This window comes from Erpetoichthys calabaricus, chromosome 8 (assembly GCF_900747795.2).
Source record: "Erpetoichthys calabaricus chromosome 8, fErpCal1.3, whole genome shotgun sequence".
Classification (NCBI taxonomy): Eukaryota; Metazoa; Chordata; class Cladistia; order Polypteriformes; family Polypteridae; genus Erpetoichthys; species Erpetoichthys calabaricus.
This window is the reverse complement of record NC_041401.2, coordinates 7,157,002-7,175,018: the sequence shown is the minus strand read 5'-3', so window position 1 is coordinate 7,175,018 and position 18,017 is coordinate 7,157,002. Positions and strand designations below refer to the sequence as shown.

The window sequence follows — 18,017 nt, the reverse complement described above, 5'->3', positions numbered from 1 at the left end:
ACAAACAAAAACATCAGAGCCTGATTTGATCTTCCAAAACCATGTGTTTAAAGGTGTTACAGGACTAAGGCTGGACTTTTTGATCCGAATTCCAAAAGGTACGTTTGGTGCCAAAGCAACACAACACCAAAAAAGCAGACCATTCTCACATGGAAGCATGGCAGGATTGCGCTTTGGGGGCTGCTTTTCTTCATCCATAACTGAAGGGGACTACAGTCAAGTAGAGGGAATCATGATCAAATGCTAACCTTCAGGTGTCCATAGGAAGATGAAGATGAAGAGGAATTCCACCATTCAGCATGACCACCACCCAGAGCATACATTCAAATCAATAAAGAAATGGCTTCACTTAAAGAAGATCAACGTTCTGGAATGTCCTGGACACGAATCCAATTGAAAATCTGTGGGGCGTCCTGTAGAGGGCTATGAATAGGAGACACCTTCACAGTTTGATGGATCAACAGCATTTTTGCAAGGGGGGGTGACACAATATGGCCAAGTCAACATGGGCGAAGCTGACAGACTGAATGATGTAAGAAAATCAAAAGGAGCTTTAACAAAGGATGAATTTAAGGTTCTATAGACTCAGGCAACCATATTTTATTTATTTAATTATTTGTTGGTTTGTTTGTTTGTTTTCTGATTTGTTTTGACCTTCTTCGTAGTGGTTGTAACTAAACGTATAGAAGCTTTATATCTACTCCGCTGCTCCACGCTTGTGTTGCAGATCTTTCAGTCATCTTCAATTCCGAATTACTGCTCGGCACGCTGGGCTCTTAATTAGAGCTCACTGGACGCGCGCACGGACTCTACGCGATGAGCTCTCGCAGTGTCGGCGCGTGCTCACCAGCGTCGGGTGCGTGCAGTGGATCGCGTGCACGCGCCTGTCCAAATCGCTCAGGTCGGTTCAGCGCAGTCATCCCTATGGGCACCGTCTCCTCCACGCTGTCCAGGAAGAAAACGGCCCCGGTGTCCGGTAAAGATCTCCGGAAATGCGCCTCGCGTACGACTTGGAAGAGAACCGGCGACTTTCGGAATGCCGCTGGAAGAGCAGAAAAACCGGAGCTGGAGCGTACAGGTAAGTGCTGGCCAGGTGTGTTTGCTGCCCCGTCACAACCCTAACTCCCCCCCGTACTCCCCCCCGACTAGAGACACCTTCAGGTGCCGCACAGCTGGCGACGTTACGAATGAACGCGTGTTCGTGTTGGACGGTAGAATTAGACAGGTGAGTGACACAGAATGAGCTCTGTCCAGATTTGCTAACAAGTGCTCGGCGCTATACATGGGTGGGCTTTATACGCGCGTTTTATCAGCTGGGCTGCCCCGATTCGCGCAGGTGGTTTCTAGCTGTTTTCAAATGGGCTAAAATTCATCGCTGGGTTGCTGTGAGATGCGATATCGCAACATTGCTTGACAAAAACGACCCTGGTCTCTGTGTTAAGAAAGCATTGGGCATTGGCATGATATGTGACAGAAAGAAGCACTGCGATCTGAATCGAGCATTTAACTGGACACCCCCTTCTGAGCGAGGACACAATTAAGTGCTAAGTTCTGTGCTGAGTGAAGATTTATCAGCTTCTGTCTCTGTTGATGACAACATTCTGACTTCCGTGCTGCTCCACAAAATTAAACTGGAATCTGCCAGGCTGGGGGGTCTTTTGGTTGTTTTCGTTTGTTTTCTGACATGTTCTGTTGTACACCTTGTACTGGGAAGCGTTCTGTCTCGGTGGTTAGCGTTGAATTCTGCTTTTAGGCAAGTCACAGGAGCTCGCGGAGTCTGTCAGCTTGTTTCATGTGGGGTCTTCCTGGAAGGGGTCTGTGAAGAGAACCGCACTGCTGAATGGAGTCTGATCCTGTCATTCAGTGCCCTGTTGGTTTTGTTTGGCTTTGCTCCATCTGTGGTTTTAAAATTAAGTTGTAGAAGTACATTTAGACAAAGCGTGTGCAATCGTAGTGACACGGGGTCCGCACAATGGTACTTCATGCAATTGGGCATTTTAGTATGTAGAGAACAGGCAAGAGAGGGGATAACACTACTGGTAAAATATATCAATTATATAGTGCCTTTCATATCTGTCTATCTATCTATCTATTATACAGTGCCTTTTACATCTATCTATCTATCTATTATACAGTGCCTTTTACATCTATCTATCTATCTATCTATCTATCTATCTATCTATCTATCTATCTATCTATCTATCTATCTATTATACAGCGCCTTTTACATCTATCTATCTATCTATCTATCTATATCTATCTATCTATCTATCTATCTATCTATCTATCTATCTATCTATCTATCTATCTATCATATAGTGCCTTTCATATCTATCTATCTATCTATCTATCTATCTATCTATCTATCTATCTATCTATCTATCTATCTATCTATCTATCTATCTATCTATTATACAGTGCCTTTTACATCTCTATCTATCTATCTATCTATCTATCTATCTATTATACAGTGCCTTTTACATCTATCTATCTATCTATCTATCTATCTATCTATCTATCTATCTATCTATCTATCTATCTATCTATCTATCTATCTATCTATCTATCTATCTATCTATCTATCATATAGTGCCTTTCATATCTATCTATCTATCTATCTATCTATCTATCATATAGTGCCTTTCATATCTATCTATCTATCTATCTATCTATCTATCTATCTATCTATCTATCTATCTATCTATCTATCTATCTATCTATCTATCATATAGTGCCTTTCATATCTATCTATCTATCTATCTATCTATCTATCTATCTATCTATCTATTATACAGTGCCTTTTACATCTATCTATCTATCTATCTATCTATCTATCTATCTATCTATCTATCTATCTATCTATCTATCTATCTATCTATCTATCTATCTATGTCCATTTCTTGTCATGAACACAATGACAACCTGCCATTTTAATACAAACACATTCATGCTCGCACACACACTCACTCACACACAGAAGTACCAAGTATGCACACCGTGAGACACACATTCACACTCACATAAACACAACTTCAGCACCACAGATGACACGCACGTCCCCAGGGCTGAATTTGCCATTAAACAAAATAGGTTGTGGTGCTCAAGGGAAGGGGGGCACCACAGAAATTTTCCATTCCTGGATTTCCGATGAATCCTATGGTGCAAAACTGCAAATGATATAGCTGAACCAGGGTCCACAAATAGGGTCTCCCACATTCAATGTATATAATAATATAACAAGTAATGCAATAATAATCACAAAAACAAATGATTTATGTTAATCTTGGGATTACAGACATAATTAGAATCTGGTAAACACCACACGATCCACCGAGGCTCACGTGCTCAGTCTTATCTCGGTCATGTCAGTGGTCCCGTTCAGTTGGACCCTGAGAGTGAGTGCAGCTCATATATATGGGGGGGGGGGCAACAAAATCTTTAAAGTGCTTGGGGTCTCTAAAGGTCTTAGTTCGGCCCTGCACGTCAACACATACACACTTACAGCTCACAGTTTCTCACGCACACATTTACACACCTATACACCCATGTGCAAAAAAATAAAAATGTACGCATATTATTAAGATATGATCAGAGTAACGCAAGCATTTACACACAACAACATACAACCACATGCACTCTTACCACTTGTTGCATACAATGACACACACACACACACACACAACCTGGAAATACATATATGCATTTTCACAAACATATGTACACAATAGAAACACTCATGCAGACAACGACACAGACACATTAACTAACACACACACACACCACTTACAATATGTGCAAAATTAAACACACTTTCAAAACTCCCACACTGACACTCACAGTCCAAGTGCACAGTCGTACCCACATCACCACATTTACACACACCTGTGCATACAATGAGACACACCTATGAACACACCCTCCCACTTTCACACGTCACACGCATTAATTCACACGCACATACACACGTCCAACTCAATCACACACACGTCCATGTACACACGCTCACCCCATATGTGCAAAATGACACACACATTCACATTTCCTGCACTCGCACTCATACACACTTTCTCCTACCCACAATGTGTACACAGTGACACACACTCATTTACACACAGTGTCACCCCACCCACCACACACACTTTACAGCTCATGCATCCAATGAGACAGACATACAAACACACTCTCACTGACACACAAAAACACACACGTGTCCTCACAACTTTACGTATACATCAAAAGAACCAGCTGCACCACCGCACACACTCTTACAATTACACCTCATGTGTATGTAGACACACTATAATAATAATAATCAGAATAATAATAATACATTTTATTGATATAGCGCCTTTCCCATGCACAAGGCACCGTTTCACAGCAGATATATTTAACACGCACACAGGTTGTCATCTCCCTCACACACAAACACACACATTTCACAAGACCAAAATGCCTGCCTTGCTAGGCCTCAGTGTGCCCATCTTCCATGGTCTGCTGGCAGGTTCCCCCCCACCCCACCCCGGTCCCTCCTTTGATCTCCTGTCGCACCACTCATCGCTGGCCCACCGGCTTTATTATCGACGCACAGATGGATTTTCTCCTCTCCAACAAAAGCCCTTGCAGTTAACCAGAGGGCATCCAAGAAGAACAAATACTTAGCCGCGTCGATAACGTGGCCTGCCCTGACAATTTGATTCAGTGCCAGCGCACATCTTCACTTGGCACACGGGCAAAACGACAAAGCAACAGCTGCCGTGCTGAGAGACTGACTGCCAAGCGGACGAACTGAGGTGCACGGGTGGGTGGTGGGAAACGCTTCACTGTGTGCCGCTGCTGAGGAAGACAGGGTGGGCCTGAGGACCTCAGGTAGCGGCTAAGTCTCTGCCCGTTCCAGCTCTGCTGAGATTTGGCATCAGTTCTGAACATCTTTTACCCTAAAATGGACTTCAGATTGTAACAGTGAGCTCCTTGTGACGATTCTTAGCCTGAGGAGAGCCAGTCTAACCATTAGGTGACATAGGTGGTCGTCTAGGGTGCCGTTAATGAAAGTTGAGGGTAACCTTCACCACCACCCCCTCCACCATTTTGGTAACTCAAGGGGCAAGTGATCCAGACATCAAGGTGGATCAAATCTCAAAGTCTGATAATATTGAGTCTCATAAAATATTGTGCCTTGTGGCCTTTCAGCAAACTCAAGGGACACCCACACGGGACACCACCAAGGACTCCGTTTGGGCTGAGATGTGTTTTGTAAATGAATGATTAGCTCTTAAGTTATCCAAATGGGCAGGGTGGGCTCTACCACTTTTGCTGCCCTAGGTGAAACCCCTGGAGGACTTACGAGTCCACGCATACCATGACAGTGTGGTGGACAAGCAAGGAGGAACAGATATGGACGTCAAGGCTGGGATCATCAAGGCAAGAGCAACACTCATCCAGCCCAAGAACATCTGGAGCTCCAAAGACACCAACAGATCCACCAAGATACGTCTCTTCAATAGAAACATTCTGTGGAGAGCCACCAAGACCACCATGACAACGATCCAGACGTTTGTGAATCAGCACCGGTGAAGGATTCTTTACTTTCATTGGCCAAAGACCATCAGCGATGCTGACCTATGGCAAAGGACATAGCAGTGTCCCCTGAAAGAGGAGATCCTGAGGAGAAGGCGGGGGATGGCTTGGTCCCCCACTTTGGGCAAAATCAGATTCAAATGTCATACGTCAGTCAGGAGCTTGAGAAAGGCGCAATATAAATAAAATGGATTATTTTTAGTGAAATGGAACCCCCGAGGCAAGAAGAAAACAGGTAGACCAAGACACACTTGAAAAAGAGACCCTGAGGCTGAAATCAAGCTGACAGGACTCGGATGGGGACAAATGGTGACAAGAGACGCTGGAAAGACTGTCCTTGGTGGTCCACACTCCAGGAGTGGGGCAGATGTCGACTTTTGTCAACAAGATGGGGCTGATGGCAGTAATCGATGGTCACCAAACTCACCGTTGTATTTTCGTTCGACTCTCTTTGATAGAAGGAACGTTAGCTTCGTTGGTTTGACCAAGGATTCCCAGCATTCATAGCGAGGAGCAAGAGACGGGAAAAATGACATCTGGCACGAGATTGAAGTGAATGTGCAAAGCAAAATACTCCACGGACGACGTTTTGCATATCATCGCTGTCTTGGGGTCAGACTTGTCAGTCTCTGATGTTGAAAGCGAATGTGAGGTAGTGGCATCGGCTGATTGGTCCTCGACTGTGGTGCCCGACAGGTCTGTGTAGTTGATGTGTCTATGGCAGCATTCACATGAGTCGACCGTCACCTACAGTGACAAGAGCTACAAATCTGATGGCGTTGCACTGCGACCGCTGCTGCTGCCTCACCCACCTGCCATGCAATCACAGACTGGCAGCCAGCCTGCTGCCCGTGAGCAGCTCGAGCCACAAGAGACGGCGAACTGCCGGCCACAGCTTGAAGCTGCAGATGTTTTATATTGTTTTGGAAAAAAACAGTTTCTGAAAAGCAATGGTTTCACACACAAATCAACATAAAACGTCTGTTGCTGCATGCTGTGGCTGCCAGTTTGTGAAGAATGTGCGGCAGGTTTGCTGCCAGGCTGTCTTCACGTGGGTGGGGCAGCAGCGATCACGGTGGTCTCTACCTCTTATCATTGTTAAGTGGCAGTTCTACCTGGTGAATATTGTCAATATACTGTGAATTTCCCCTTGGGATTAATAAAGTATCTATCTATCTATCTATCTATCTATCTATCTATCTATCTATCTATCTATCTATCTATCTATCTATCTATCTATCTATCTATCTATCTATCTATCTATCTATCTATCTATCTATCTATCTACAGTGCATCTAGAAAGTATTCACAGCACATCACTTTTTCCACATTTTGTTATGTTACAGCCTTATTCCAAAATGGATTAAATTCATTTTTTTTCCTCAGAATTCTACCACAACACCCCATAATGACAACGTGAAAAAAGTTTACTTGAGGTTTTTACAAATTTATTAAAAATAAAAGAACTGAGAAATCCCATGTCCATAAGTATTCACAGCCTTTGCTCAATACTTTGTCGATGCCCCTTTGGCAGCAATTCCAGCCTCAAGTCCTTTTGAATATGATGCCACAAGCTTGGCACACCTATCCTTGGCCAGTTTGGCCCATTCCTCTTTGCAGCACCTCTCAAGCTCCATCAGGTTGGATGGGAAGCGTCGGTGCACAGCCATTTTAAGATCTCTCCAGAGATGTTCAATCGGATTCAAGTCTGGGCTCTGGCTGGGCCACTCAAGGACATTCACAGAGTTGTCCTGAAGCCACTCCTTTGATATCTTGACTGTGTGCTTAGGGTCGTTGTCCTGCTGAAAGATGAACCGTCGGCCCAGTCTGAGGTCAAGAGCGCTCTGGAGCAGGTTTTCATCCAGGATGTCTCTGTACATTGCTGCAGTCATCTTTCCCTTTATCCAGACTAGTCTCCCAGTTCCTGCCGCTGAAAAACATCCCCACAGCATGATGCTGCCACCACCATGCTTCACTGTAGGGATGGTATTGGCCTGGTGATGAGCGGTGCCTGGTTTCCTCCAAACGTGATGCCTGGCATTCACACCAAAGAGTTCAATCTTTGTCTCATCAGACCAGAGAGTTTTCTTTCTCATGGTCTGAGAGTCCTTCAGGTACCTTTTGGCAAACTCCAGGTGGGCTGCCATGTGCCTTTTACTAAGGAGTGGCTTCCATCTGGCCACTCTACCATACAGGCCTGATTGGTGAATTGCTGCTGAGATGGTTGTCCTTCTGGAAGGTTCTCCTCTCTCCACAGATGACCTCTGGAGCTCTGACAGAATGACCATCGGGTTCTTGGTCACCTCCCTGACTAAGGCCCTTCTCCCCCGATCGCTCAGTTTAGATGGCTGGCCAGCTCTAGGAAGAGTCCTGGTGGTTTCGAACTTCTTCCACTTACGGATGATGGAAGCCACTGTGCTCAAAGCAGCAGAAATGTTTCTGTAACCTTCCCCAGATTTGTGCCTCGAGACAATCCTGTCTCGGAGGTCTACAGACAATTCCTTTGACTTCATGCTTGGTTTGTGCTCTGACATGAACTGTCAACTGTGGGACCTTCTATAGACAGGTGTGTGCCTTTCCAAATCAGGTCCAGTCAACTGAATTTACCACAAGGTGGACTCCAATGAAGCTGCAGAAACATCTCAAGGATGAACAGGGGAAACAGGATGCACCTTCATGGCAAAGGCTGTGAATACTTATGGACATGGGATTTCTCAGTTTTTTTATTTTTAATAAATTTACAAAAATCTCAAGTAAACTTTTTTCATGTTGTCATTATGGGGTGTTGTGTGTAGAATTCTGAGGAAAAAAATGAATTTAATCCATTTTGGAATAAGGCTGTAACATAACAAAATGTGGAAAAAGTGATGCGCTGTGAAAACTTTCTGGATGCACTCTATCTATCTATCTATCTATCTATCTATCTATCTATCTATCTATCTATCTATCTATCTATCTATCTATCTATCTATCTATCTATCTATCTATCTATCTATCTAGTACCACAATTAGCTGGGGACCAATCAGCTGAAGCTGGAGCCTCACATTCGTTTTCCATCACTTGTATCAAAATCAGAGTCTGACAAGTCATAGTCCAGTTCAGAGATAATAGGTCCGTCTGCGGAGTATTTTGCTATACACATTCATTTTGATCTCTCAGTCCCATTTTTGCCGTTGTTTGCGCCTTGCTACGCGAGCACAGGAAATCTCGGTCAAACCAATGAGTCTCATGTTCCTTCAAACAGCGAGAGTCCAACTAAAACATAACAGTTGGTTTTGTCACAGTTTACAGTTGATTACCATCGTCAACTCCTACTTTTGATAAAAGTCGACATCAGCCCTGAAAGAGTTAAACTAGGAGTCTCCAACACGTCGCTCGTGAGCTACTGGTAGCTCGCTACTCCTTTCCAAGTAGCTCACCAAAGGGTTAATGAATCCTACATAAATTTGAAAACTTGATTAGTCAAATTAGGGGTGGGCGATCTTTAAAAAAAAAATCACATCACGATCCTTTTAACACAAAATCACGATCCACAATCTGAATTGCAGTCTCTCTTTTCAATGTGGCAGACACTGAAGAGAATATCCGGACTCAAACTCATCAAGACCTAAGTGACACTTGATTTTATATATCAAACAAAGTTGAATTCAATTGTTCTCTCGTTCGCTAGCTAAGCGGAGTTAAAGCTCACGCCCCGAAGCTGGCGAGTGATTGAGGAAGGCCCCTCCGCTCGGCCCATCGCGTGGATCTTGGATTCGCTCAAGTAAATCGGTACGGCAAGTGAACTGTGATAGCAAAATGAGAGAAGTCGCAAAATCAACCGGAATGTTCCAGAAAATTCTAGAAAAGAAAAAAAACAATCTAAATCCGTTAAGCAGTCCTCTCGTGAAAAGCGGACCGACAGACAAACATTGGATTTTATCTTTCTATATAATACGCTACCGTGGCTGTTCGTTTGTCTGTCCAGAATTTTAAATCATCTGTAGCTCGCAAACCATTTGACCGATTGACCTGAAATTTGCTAAACATATACTACGTGAGGTCTACTATCCGCTTTCTGGGTGATGATTGACCTCCAAGGTTATTTCTCTTTTTATTTTTATTTTATTTTATTGTAGAATCAACTCTCGGCAGTGGCCAGCAGGTCAGCTGTGTGACGCATGCGTACGGGTGCCATTCTCATCCCTACCACCTTCACTGTCACTTCCCCTACCTCTTCATATCTTAAATCATTCTTGAGGCAGATTGAAGACTTAAGTGCCAGTTTACGTGAAAAATTAAGGAAAAGTACGAAGTAATTGCAACACAAACACTGACTTAATCAGTTTTATCATGAAAAGATGCCAACAGAAGGAGAGAAGAAGCGGGCCGCTAGGGTGGAGAAAAGAAGAGCTGCTCAGGTGGCAGCAAGCGCATCAACCTCTGAGCAAACGAATGATAAACGTACAGAGGAAGGAAGAGGATGAAAAACAATTGCAGTGCGCCGTTACTGGTAAATTATATATTAGTAAACCTATAAAATAATGTACAGTTAAAGTCTCAACAGCATTCTCAGCATTTCTGGAGCTTAGTAGAGGCAGATAACTAGAAGAATCTTCACCAAGCAGCTCTGAAAATGTCTGCTTTGTTTGGGTCTCCATTCCTCTGTGAGTCTGACATGAATGTCATGAAGTCAAAGTTCAGAACAAGACTGACAGACGGACATTGAAATGACTCCATCAGAGTGAACCTGAGGGGCTCCACTCCACCACACACCTCAGTGCCAGTCATCTGACTCACTAAACAACACATCACACATGTGAATGAAGTGACATGTGACAAAATGACAAATGAATATGTCATATCGGTGTATCTGGAATTGCATTGTTTTGTTTTGACAGCATTCATGTTTTCAATCATATGAAAAAGTTTGGGAACCCCTCTTAACACCTCACAGCTGGTGCAGTGGTAGTGCTGCTGCTTTGCAGTAAGGAGATTGTGGGTTCGCTTCCTGGGTCCTCCCTGTATGGAGAGTGTGTTGAGTAGTGAGAACAGCGCTATATAAATGTAAAGAATCGTTATTATTAATTCTTTGGATTATTGTTTCTCATTGGCTGAGCTTTCAAAGTAGCAACTTCCTTTTAATATCTGACATGCCTTATGGAGACAGTAGGATTTCAGCAGTGACATTAAGTTTATTGGATTAACAGAAAATATGCAATATGCGTCATAACAAAATTAGACAGGTGCATAAATGTGGGCAACCCAACAGAGATATGACATCAATACTTCGTTGAGCCTCCTTTTGGCCTCTAGACGCTGTCCTCCTATAGCCTTGGATGAGCGTCTGGATTCTGGGTGGAGGTATTTCTGACCATTCTTCATACAAAATCTCTCCAGTTCAGTTCAATTTGATGGACAGCCTGCTTCAAATCATCCCATAAATTTTTGATGATATTCAAGTCAGGGGGCTGTGACGGCCATTCCAGAACATTGTACTTCTCCCTCTGCATGAATGCCTTTGTAGATTTCCAACTGTGTTTTGGGTCATTGTCTTGTTGGAATATCCAACCCCTGCGTAACTTCAACTTTGTGACTGATGCTTGAACATTATCCTGAAGAATTTGTTGCTATTGGGTTAAATTCATCTGACCCTCGACTTTAACAAGGGCCCCAGTCCCTGAACTAGCCACACAGCCCCACAGCATGATGGAACCTCCACCAAAGGTGACAGTAGGTAGCAGGTGTTTTTCTTGGAATGCGGTGTTCTTCTTCTGCCATGCAAAGCTCTTTTTGTTCTGACCAAATAACTCCATTTTTGTCTCATCAATCCAAAGCACTTTGTTCCCAAATGAATCTGGCTTGTCTAAATGAGCATTGGCATACAACAAGCGACTCTGTTTGTGGCGTGAGTGCAGAAAGGGCTTCTTTCTCATCACCCTGCCATACAGATGTGCTGAATTGTAGAACAATGTACAGATACACCATCTGCAGTAAGATGTTCTTGCAGGTCTTTGGAGGTGATCTGTGGGTTGTCTGTCACCATTCTCACAATCCTGCTCATATGCCGCTCCTGTATTTGTCTTGGCCTGCCAGACCTGCTGGGTTTAACAGCAACTGTGCCTGTGGCCTTCCATTTCCTGATTCCATTCCTTACAGTTACAGAAACTGACAGTTTAAACCTCTGAGATGGCTTTTTGTAGCCTTCCCCTAAACCAGGAGACTCAACAATCTTTGTTTTCAGATCTTTGGAGAGTTGCTTTGAGGATCCCATGCTGTCGCTCTTCAGAGGAGAGTCAAAGGGAAGGAAGCACAACTTGTAATTGACCACCTTAAATCCCTTTATATCTCATGATGGGACACACCTGTCTATGAAGTTCAAGGCGTAACGAGCTCATCACACCAAGTAATCAGCATTGAGCAGTGACAGGCATTCAAATCAGCACAATGACAAGGGGACCCACATTTGTGCACATCCAGTTTTTCACATTTGATTTAATTTCATACAACTAAATACTGCGTCACTAAAAATCTTTGTTCGGTAAACACCGCAGTACTCAGATGTTCCTAGGAAATGAAAGACATACCACTGTTATCTTTTTTTGTTGAAAGGAGAGTCAGTTATTATGCAGGCTGAGAGGGGGTCCCAAACTTTTTCATATGACTGTAATTCAATAGTGTGACATACACTAGAAAATGCACATGCAGGTGAACTAAATAGTTTTTGTGATGTTTTAATGCAAAATGTGAGTTGTGGACACCAACTTATTCAGTTTGTGGACACAAGCATATTCAGTTTGTTTGGGCTGAAATAAGCTATTAGAAGAAATGTTAGAAAACATGAGGAGCTCTCGGCCATTTTCATTTTGTTTAGAGTAGCTCTCAGGGCAATAAAGGTTGGAGACCCCTGCCTTAAAGAGTTAAGTAAGTTTATAAGTAAGACGAAGCTGTAAATGGCACCCCACCACCTCCTTTCCATGAAGTGGAATTGTCACTGCCAGACCTGCACATAGAAACCTGGAGACATGCGAAAGGAATCAGGGGTCTCGTTTATAAAACTCTGCGTGGATTCGGGCGTAAAAAAAATACCTGCATGTCAAAAAAAGAAAGTCAGATTTATAAAACCTGGCGTACTCACATTTCTATACAATTAACCGACTGAAAACTGCAGTCACCTTGTAAATGTGTGTATGTGAGAGCATCTCGAAAGCCGCCCATATATGGGGAATGCTAATCAACCTCATACATATGCAATCTCCATGCTGCAGAACTTCAATGGCTGGTAGAGCAGCCGCCCACCTGACACATCGAGACTCCGCCTCCTGCATGCAAGAGTCTCTGGCTTTGCTCCACAACTGAGAGTGGAAGATCATGCATGGCATGAGTGCTCTGGGGGGGGGTGGTTCTGGAAAGTTGATAAGTGCCAGCATCTGAGTGGCACATGTAATAACATGATTGCTCTTACAATGAATGAAATGCCGGAGGGTCACACCCAGTTGCGTTACCAACAAGCCAGCCACCATGTACATGTCTGCCAAAGCTACATTGAATCAAGACAAATGAATCACGGGTTGACCCAGACCACCAAGTCACGGCGTCACCTCTTGGCATCACAGGCGACTTGTGCATTAATGGAATGTCACTACTTATGGTTAACAAAAGCAGCTTCATTCTTGCTAGGTGTCCTTATTGCAATATGAGATGTAGCAAATTGCTCTGATTACGTTAGGGGGAACTGGACATGGGTGCAAATTGACTTTTTATATTGGCAATAACCAGTTCTGGTTTATGTATGTTAGAAAACTAAAGCAGGCACAGTAAAAGGTTTGGGGCATATCCTTCACCCCATAATAATAATAATAATAATGATAATTATCTGCGGTGGGTTGGCACCCTGCCCGGGATTGGTTCCTGCCTTGTGCCCTGTGTTGGCTGGGATTGGCTCCAGCAGACCCCCATGACCCTGTGTTCGGATTCAACGGGTTGGAAAATGGATGGATGGATGGATGATAATTATACACTGCGGTGGGCTGGCACCCTGCCCGGGGTTTGTTTCCTGCCTTGCGCCCTGTGTTGGCTGGGATTGGCTCCAGCAGACCCCTGTGACACTGTAGTTAGGATATAGCGGGTTGGATAATGGATGGATGGATAGAAAGAGACCGAGGGGGCTTTATGAGTCTGATGGAGTTCTGTATGCTGGGCATTTTGGTGATTTTCTAGGGTCACCTACCGAGAGGATGAGAGCAGGAGTAGGACAGGGCACTGAAATGAAGGAGGTGCCTCCCAATAAACAGCCCTGTTCAGGCCTACTAAGTAACTGTCTGAGTCTGTGTGCCCACCCTTCCTTTTCTCGTACCTTGGGTTGTTCCGCTATTTTCAGATGAGAACGGGTAGAAAAAGAAGGTGATGACTGTAATGCAGAATGTATGGCAGCATGTGACTTTGGCCATATCTTTGATTTTAACAAGCTTGTCCTCAGCCCAAAACACTTTCAGAAATATGGCTGTAGTGGACGGGCATTATGCCATTGCTTCTCATGTGCCCCCACAGTGAATGGATACAGTGCCAGTTCTTTTCATGAACCCCTGTGGTAGACAGGTACTGTGCCAATACTTCTCATGTGCCGTAATGATGGAAGGGTTCTATACCAGTGCTTCTTATGCACCCTGTATTGGACAGGTAGCATACCAGTGCTTCTCATGAGCACTTATGCTGGATGGGTGCTGTGCAAGAACTTCTTATGGGCCCCCATATAGGACAGGTACTGTGCCACATGCTTCTGAGGTGCTCCCATAGTGAATGGGTGCTGTGCCAGTTCTTTCCATTTTACTTATAGTGAATGGATGCTATGTTTCTGTGCTGCTCATATGCCCCCATAGTGAATGGCTGCTGTGCCAGTGCTTCTCATGAACCCCAGTGGTAGATGAGTACTGTGCCAATACTTCTCACATGGCTTAATGATAGAAGGGTTCTATACCAGTGCTTCAAACATGCCCTCTAGTAGATAGGTAGTGTGCCAGTGTTTCTCAAGTGTTCCCATAGTGAATGGGTGCTGTACCAGCATTTCTCATGTGCCCTCATGATGAACGGGTACTATGCTAATACTTCTAATGTGCCCTGTAGTGAACAGGTGCTGTGCCAGTGCTCCTCATGTGCCCTAATGATCGATGGCTTCTATACCAGTGCTTTTTATACGCCTTGTAGTGGACAGGTAGCATACCAGTGCTTCTCCAGTGCCCCCTTGATGGATGGGTGCTGTTCAAGAACTTCTCATGTGCCTCCACAGTGGACAGGTATGGTGCCACATGCTTCTCATGTGCTCCCATAGTAAATGGGTGCTGTGCCAGTTCTTCCCATATTACTTATGGTCCATGCGTACTGTTTCTGCGCTTCTCATGTGCCCCCACAGCGGTCAGGTGCTGTGCCAGTAGCTTTCATGTGACCTAATGATGGATGGGTTCTATACCAATGCTTGTCATGTGCCTCCATAGTGGACAGTTACTGTGCCACATGCTTCTCGGGTGTTCCCATAGTGAATAGGTGCCGTGCCAGTTCTTCTCATTTTATTTATAGTGAATGGATACTGTTTCTATGCTGCTCATGTGCCCCCATAGTGGACGCATGCTGTGCCAGTGCTTCTCATGTGCCATGTAGTGTAGGAGGTACTGTGATAATTTTTTCTCCTGTACTTCCAAAGTGCAGTGCCAGTGCTTCTTGTGTGCCACCCTAGTGGATAGGTATCATATCTTTATGTGCTTTTTATGTGCCCCAGTTATAGGAAGGTGCTGCACCAGTGCTTCTGATGTGCCACCATGGAGGATGAGTACTGTGCCAATGCTTCTCTTGTGATCTTATAGTGGACGGGTGCTGCACCTTTACTGATATGTCTCCAACCCAGTAGCATGAAAGCCAGCATGTGGCACTTGGTGAGGGGCACTATGCCATAATACGACCAATATCATGTCACCTCACTTGAGCAGAAGGGCACAAAGTGTGACTCTTCTGCAGTTCCACACCATAAAATGAATGCCCATTTTATAGCGTGTTTCACAGTGAGTGCCAACACAAGGTGCTTCACATAAAACCAGGGCTCACGTCCACAATCTGCTGTGTTCTGTTTGTGTGACTCGGTTCTGTTTCTGCATAGCCTGTTTCTCCCTTTCCCTAGAAATGCTATTTAGAGGGGGTACCAACTATCTGTGCCCACTCAGCATCAGGGAAAGCTGCTGAGTCTTCAGTGCCTTACACCTGCTATGAGTCCTGTGGGGGGACGCTATGGACTGCTCCAGCATTGGGGGTATCTTGTTGTATTTGATGCATCTTGTTTTTCTGTTATCCCTCGGTCACCTTGTAGTGATATTCGCTGTGAAAGGCGCTATAATGAATACAAGTTGACTGACGGCCTTTACTTCTGCACACCCTTCACACATGCGCGTTGGCATCGGAAAGGTTCACCCTATGGCCTGAGCCTAATGCCAATGTTAGCCATAGGCTGTCTGTTAGGGGACTTTTCTCTGCCTTGACAGTTAAATTATTCATTTTGCATTCTCAATATTCTGCTTTGACACCCCAGATGGTGCTTCTGCTGATGTACTTTCACAAAACGGCAGGATGAAAGAGTGAAACTGGAAAAAAAAATGCAACAGTTGGCCGAGCAGACTGGAGGGCCTGGCTGTTTTAAGGATTTCATTCCAGTCATTTGTAGGTCAGCCCAGGCTGTGACCCTCTTCTCTCCCAGGATGCAGTAACTGATTGTTATTTTATATAGCGCCTTTCACAAGACTCCATTGTGCGTTACCATGTCAGAAAACACACTAATGAAAATTGAAAAAGATCTCACTTTTATTAGCGGGGAAAGAATAGGAGGTCCAACAAGGGTGGGATGCGGACTGAACCCCCATACAGGACAAGTGAGCAAGGAGTGAACATTGAGAAGCTGGCGAGAAGTCCACCATATCAAAATCAACTAAAGAGAGCTGGCAGAACAGAGGTGCTGGGTTATATAGAGGGGCGGGCCACAGACCTCTCATGGGGGAGACCCTCCATCTCGGACACTGGGGCTGCATCAATTTAGGCCAGTGGGCATGATAGTGATGTTCGGGGCATTGGCACCGACTGACAATTAGGACAGTTGGAATGGCAACAAGCCATTCAATTCCATTTATATAAACTAGAAGTGCATGTGATGACCTGTATATGGTGGCGCTGGTGGTGTCACAAGTCACGCATTCCCACAGAATTCTTGGAGGGAATGCCTGGGCGATGGCAGACACAAATGTTACAAAATGGCGGCACTTGTCAACGATAAAAAAATGGTGCCATAGGATGATGCAGTAAAATGATAAGCTTCTTAGTAAGAATGATGGAGATTCGCTAAAGACCGTGAAAAAGAAATGAAAATGAGCAGGGGCCTCATGTATAACACCGTGCGTAGAATTCACACTATAACATGGCGTAAGCACAAAAGTGGAAATGTTTGTACACACAAAAAATTCCAGATGCATAAATCTGTGCGAACGCTAACTTCCACGTTCTTCCGCTACATAAATCCCGGTCAGCGTGAAAAGTAACGCACGTGCATGCACCTGCTGTCCCGCCCCAACTCCTCCCAGAATTATGCCTCTTTGAATATGCAAATCAATATAAACAGCCCTTAAGCTCAGCCTTCTGTGAAAAGACAATGGCAAACGCACGAGGGAAAATAAAAGAATTTCAGCGAAGAGCAAGTGGAGGCAAAGGAAAAACATACAATTTGTTGGTTTAAATAGTGGGATTAACAACAAAAGGAAGCTGATCGAGTGACAGCATGTCAGAGAAACTCGAAAGCTCAAGTTCGCACAGTGCCTGAAATAAAAAAGTTGTCAGATATCAAAGTCACCGTGAAAAGACGAGTCGTAGCCCACCATCTGAGTGTCATATGAAAGCTTATTAGGATACAGAGAAAAAAAAATAGGCACACAGTAGGAAAAAAAGCACGAAATGTCAACTTTAATCTCGAAATTTGCACTTTAATCACGTTGTTTATTTTGTCATTAAAGTAGAACATCATAAACTTCATCTTAAAATCGTTTAATTTATTAGTTTCTCAAATCCCATCGTAACTAAAGTAGCACGTTAAATGCTTTGTTTTGTATTTGATCTTCTATGTGCTCTGTGTGTGAATCACTGCGTGTTTCTTAAACCGACTTTCTCTTCCTCCGACAGGACACAGAATCCATTACATTCGTGATATTACAGCTCTCTGAATAATTAAAATACTGAGATGTATGCGTGATATCATTTTCATGATGATAGGAATGAAAGCATGTTATTAAACATGGGAACACGGTGGCACAGTGATTGTTCCTGCCTCACGCAAGATGCTTGCTGCGCCGTGCGTGACCTTCAATGAAATACTTTATTGCAGCAGTACTGTCTCTTTCAAACGTACTAACCACCAATTCCTGTCCTTACTTTTCTTTCT

At 44.1% G+C, this 18,017-nt stretch overlaps 1 protein-coding gene across 2 annotated transcripts in view; it reads left to right on the top strand.

Moving 5' to 3' along the window:
• The first annotated feature begins 881 nt into the window (after positions 1–881).
• pde1a (phosphodiesterase 1A, calmodulin-dependent) overlaps positions 882–18,017 on the top strand; it is a 517,554-nt gene continuing 500,418 nt past the window's right edge. Inside the window, exon 1 of one of the 2 annotated variants that reach the window (XM_051930634.1) lies at positions 882–1,078. In XM_051930634.1, the coding sequence (XP_051786594.1) occupies positions 925–1,078 (154 nt within the window). In that variant the 5' untranslated portion in view covers positions 882–924. The remainder of the gene's footprint in view (positions 1,079–18,017) is intronic. The other variant, XM_051930635.1, reaches the window with a different exon arrangement.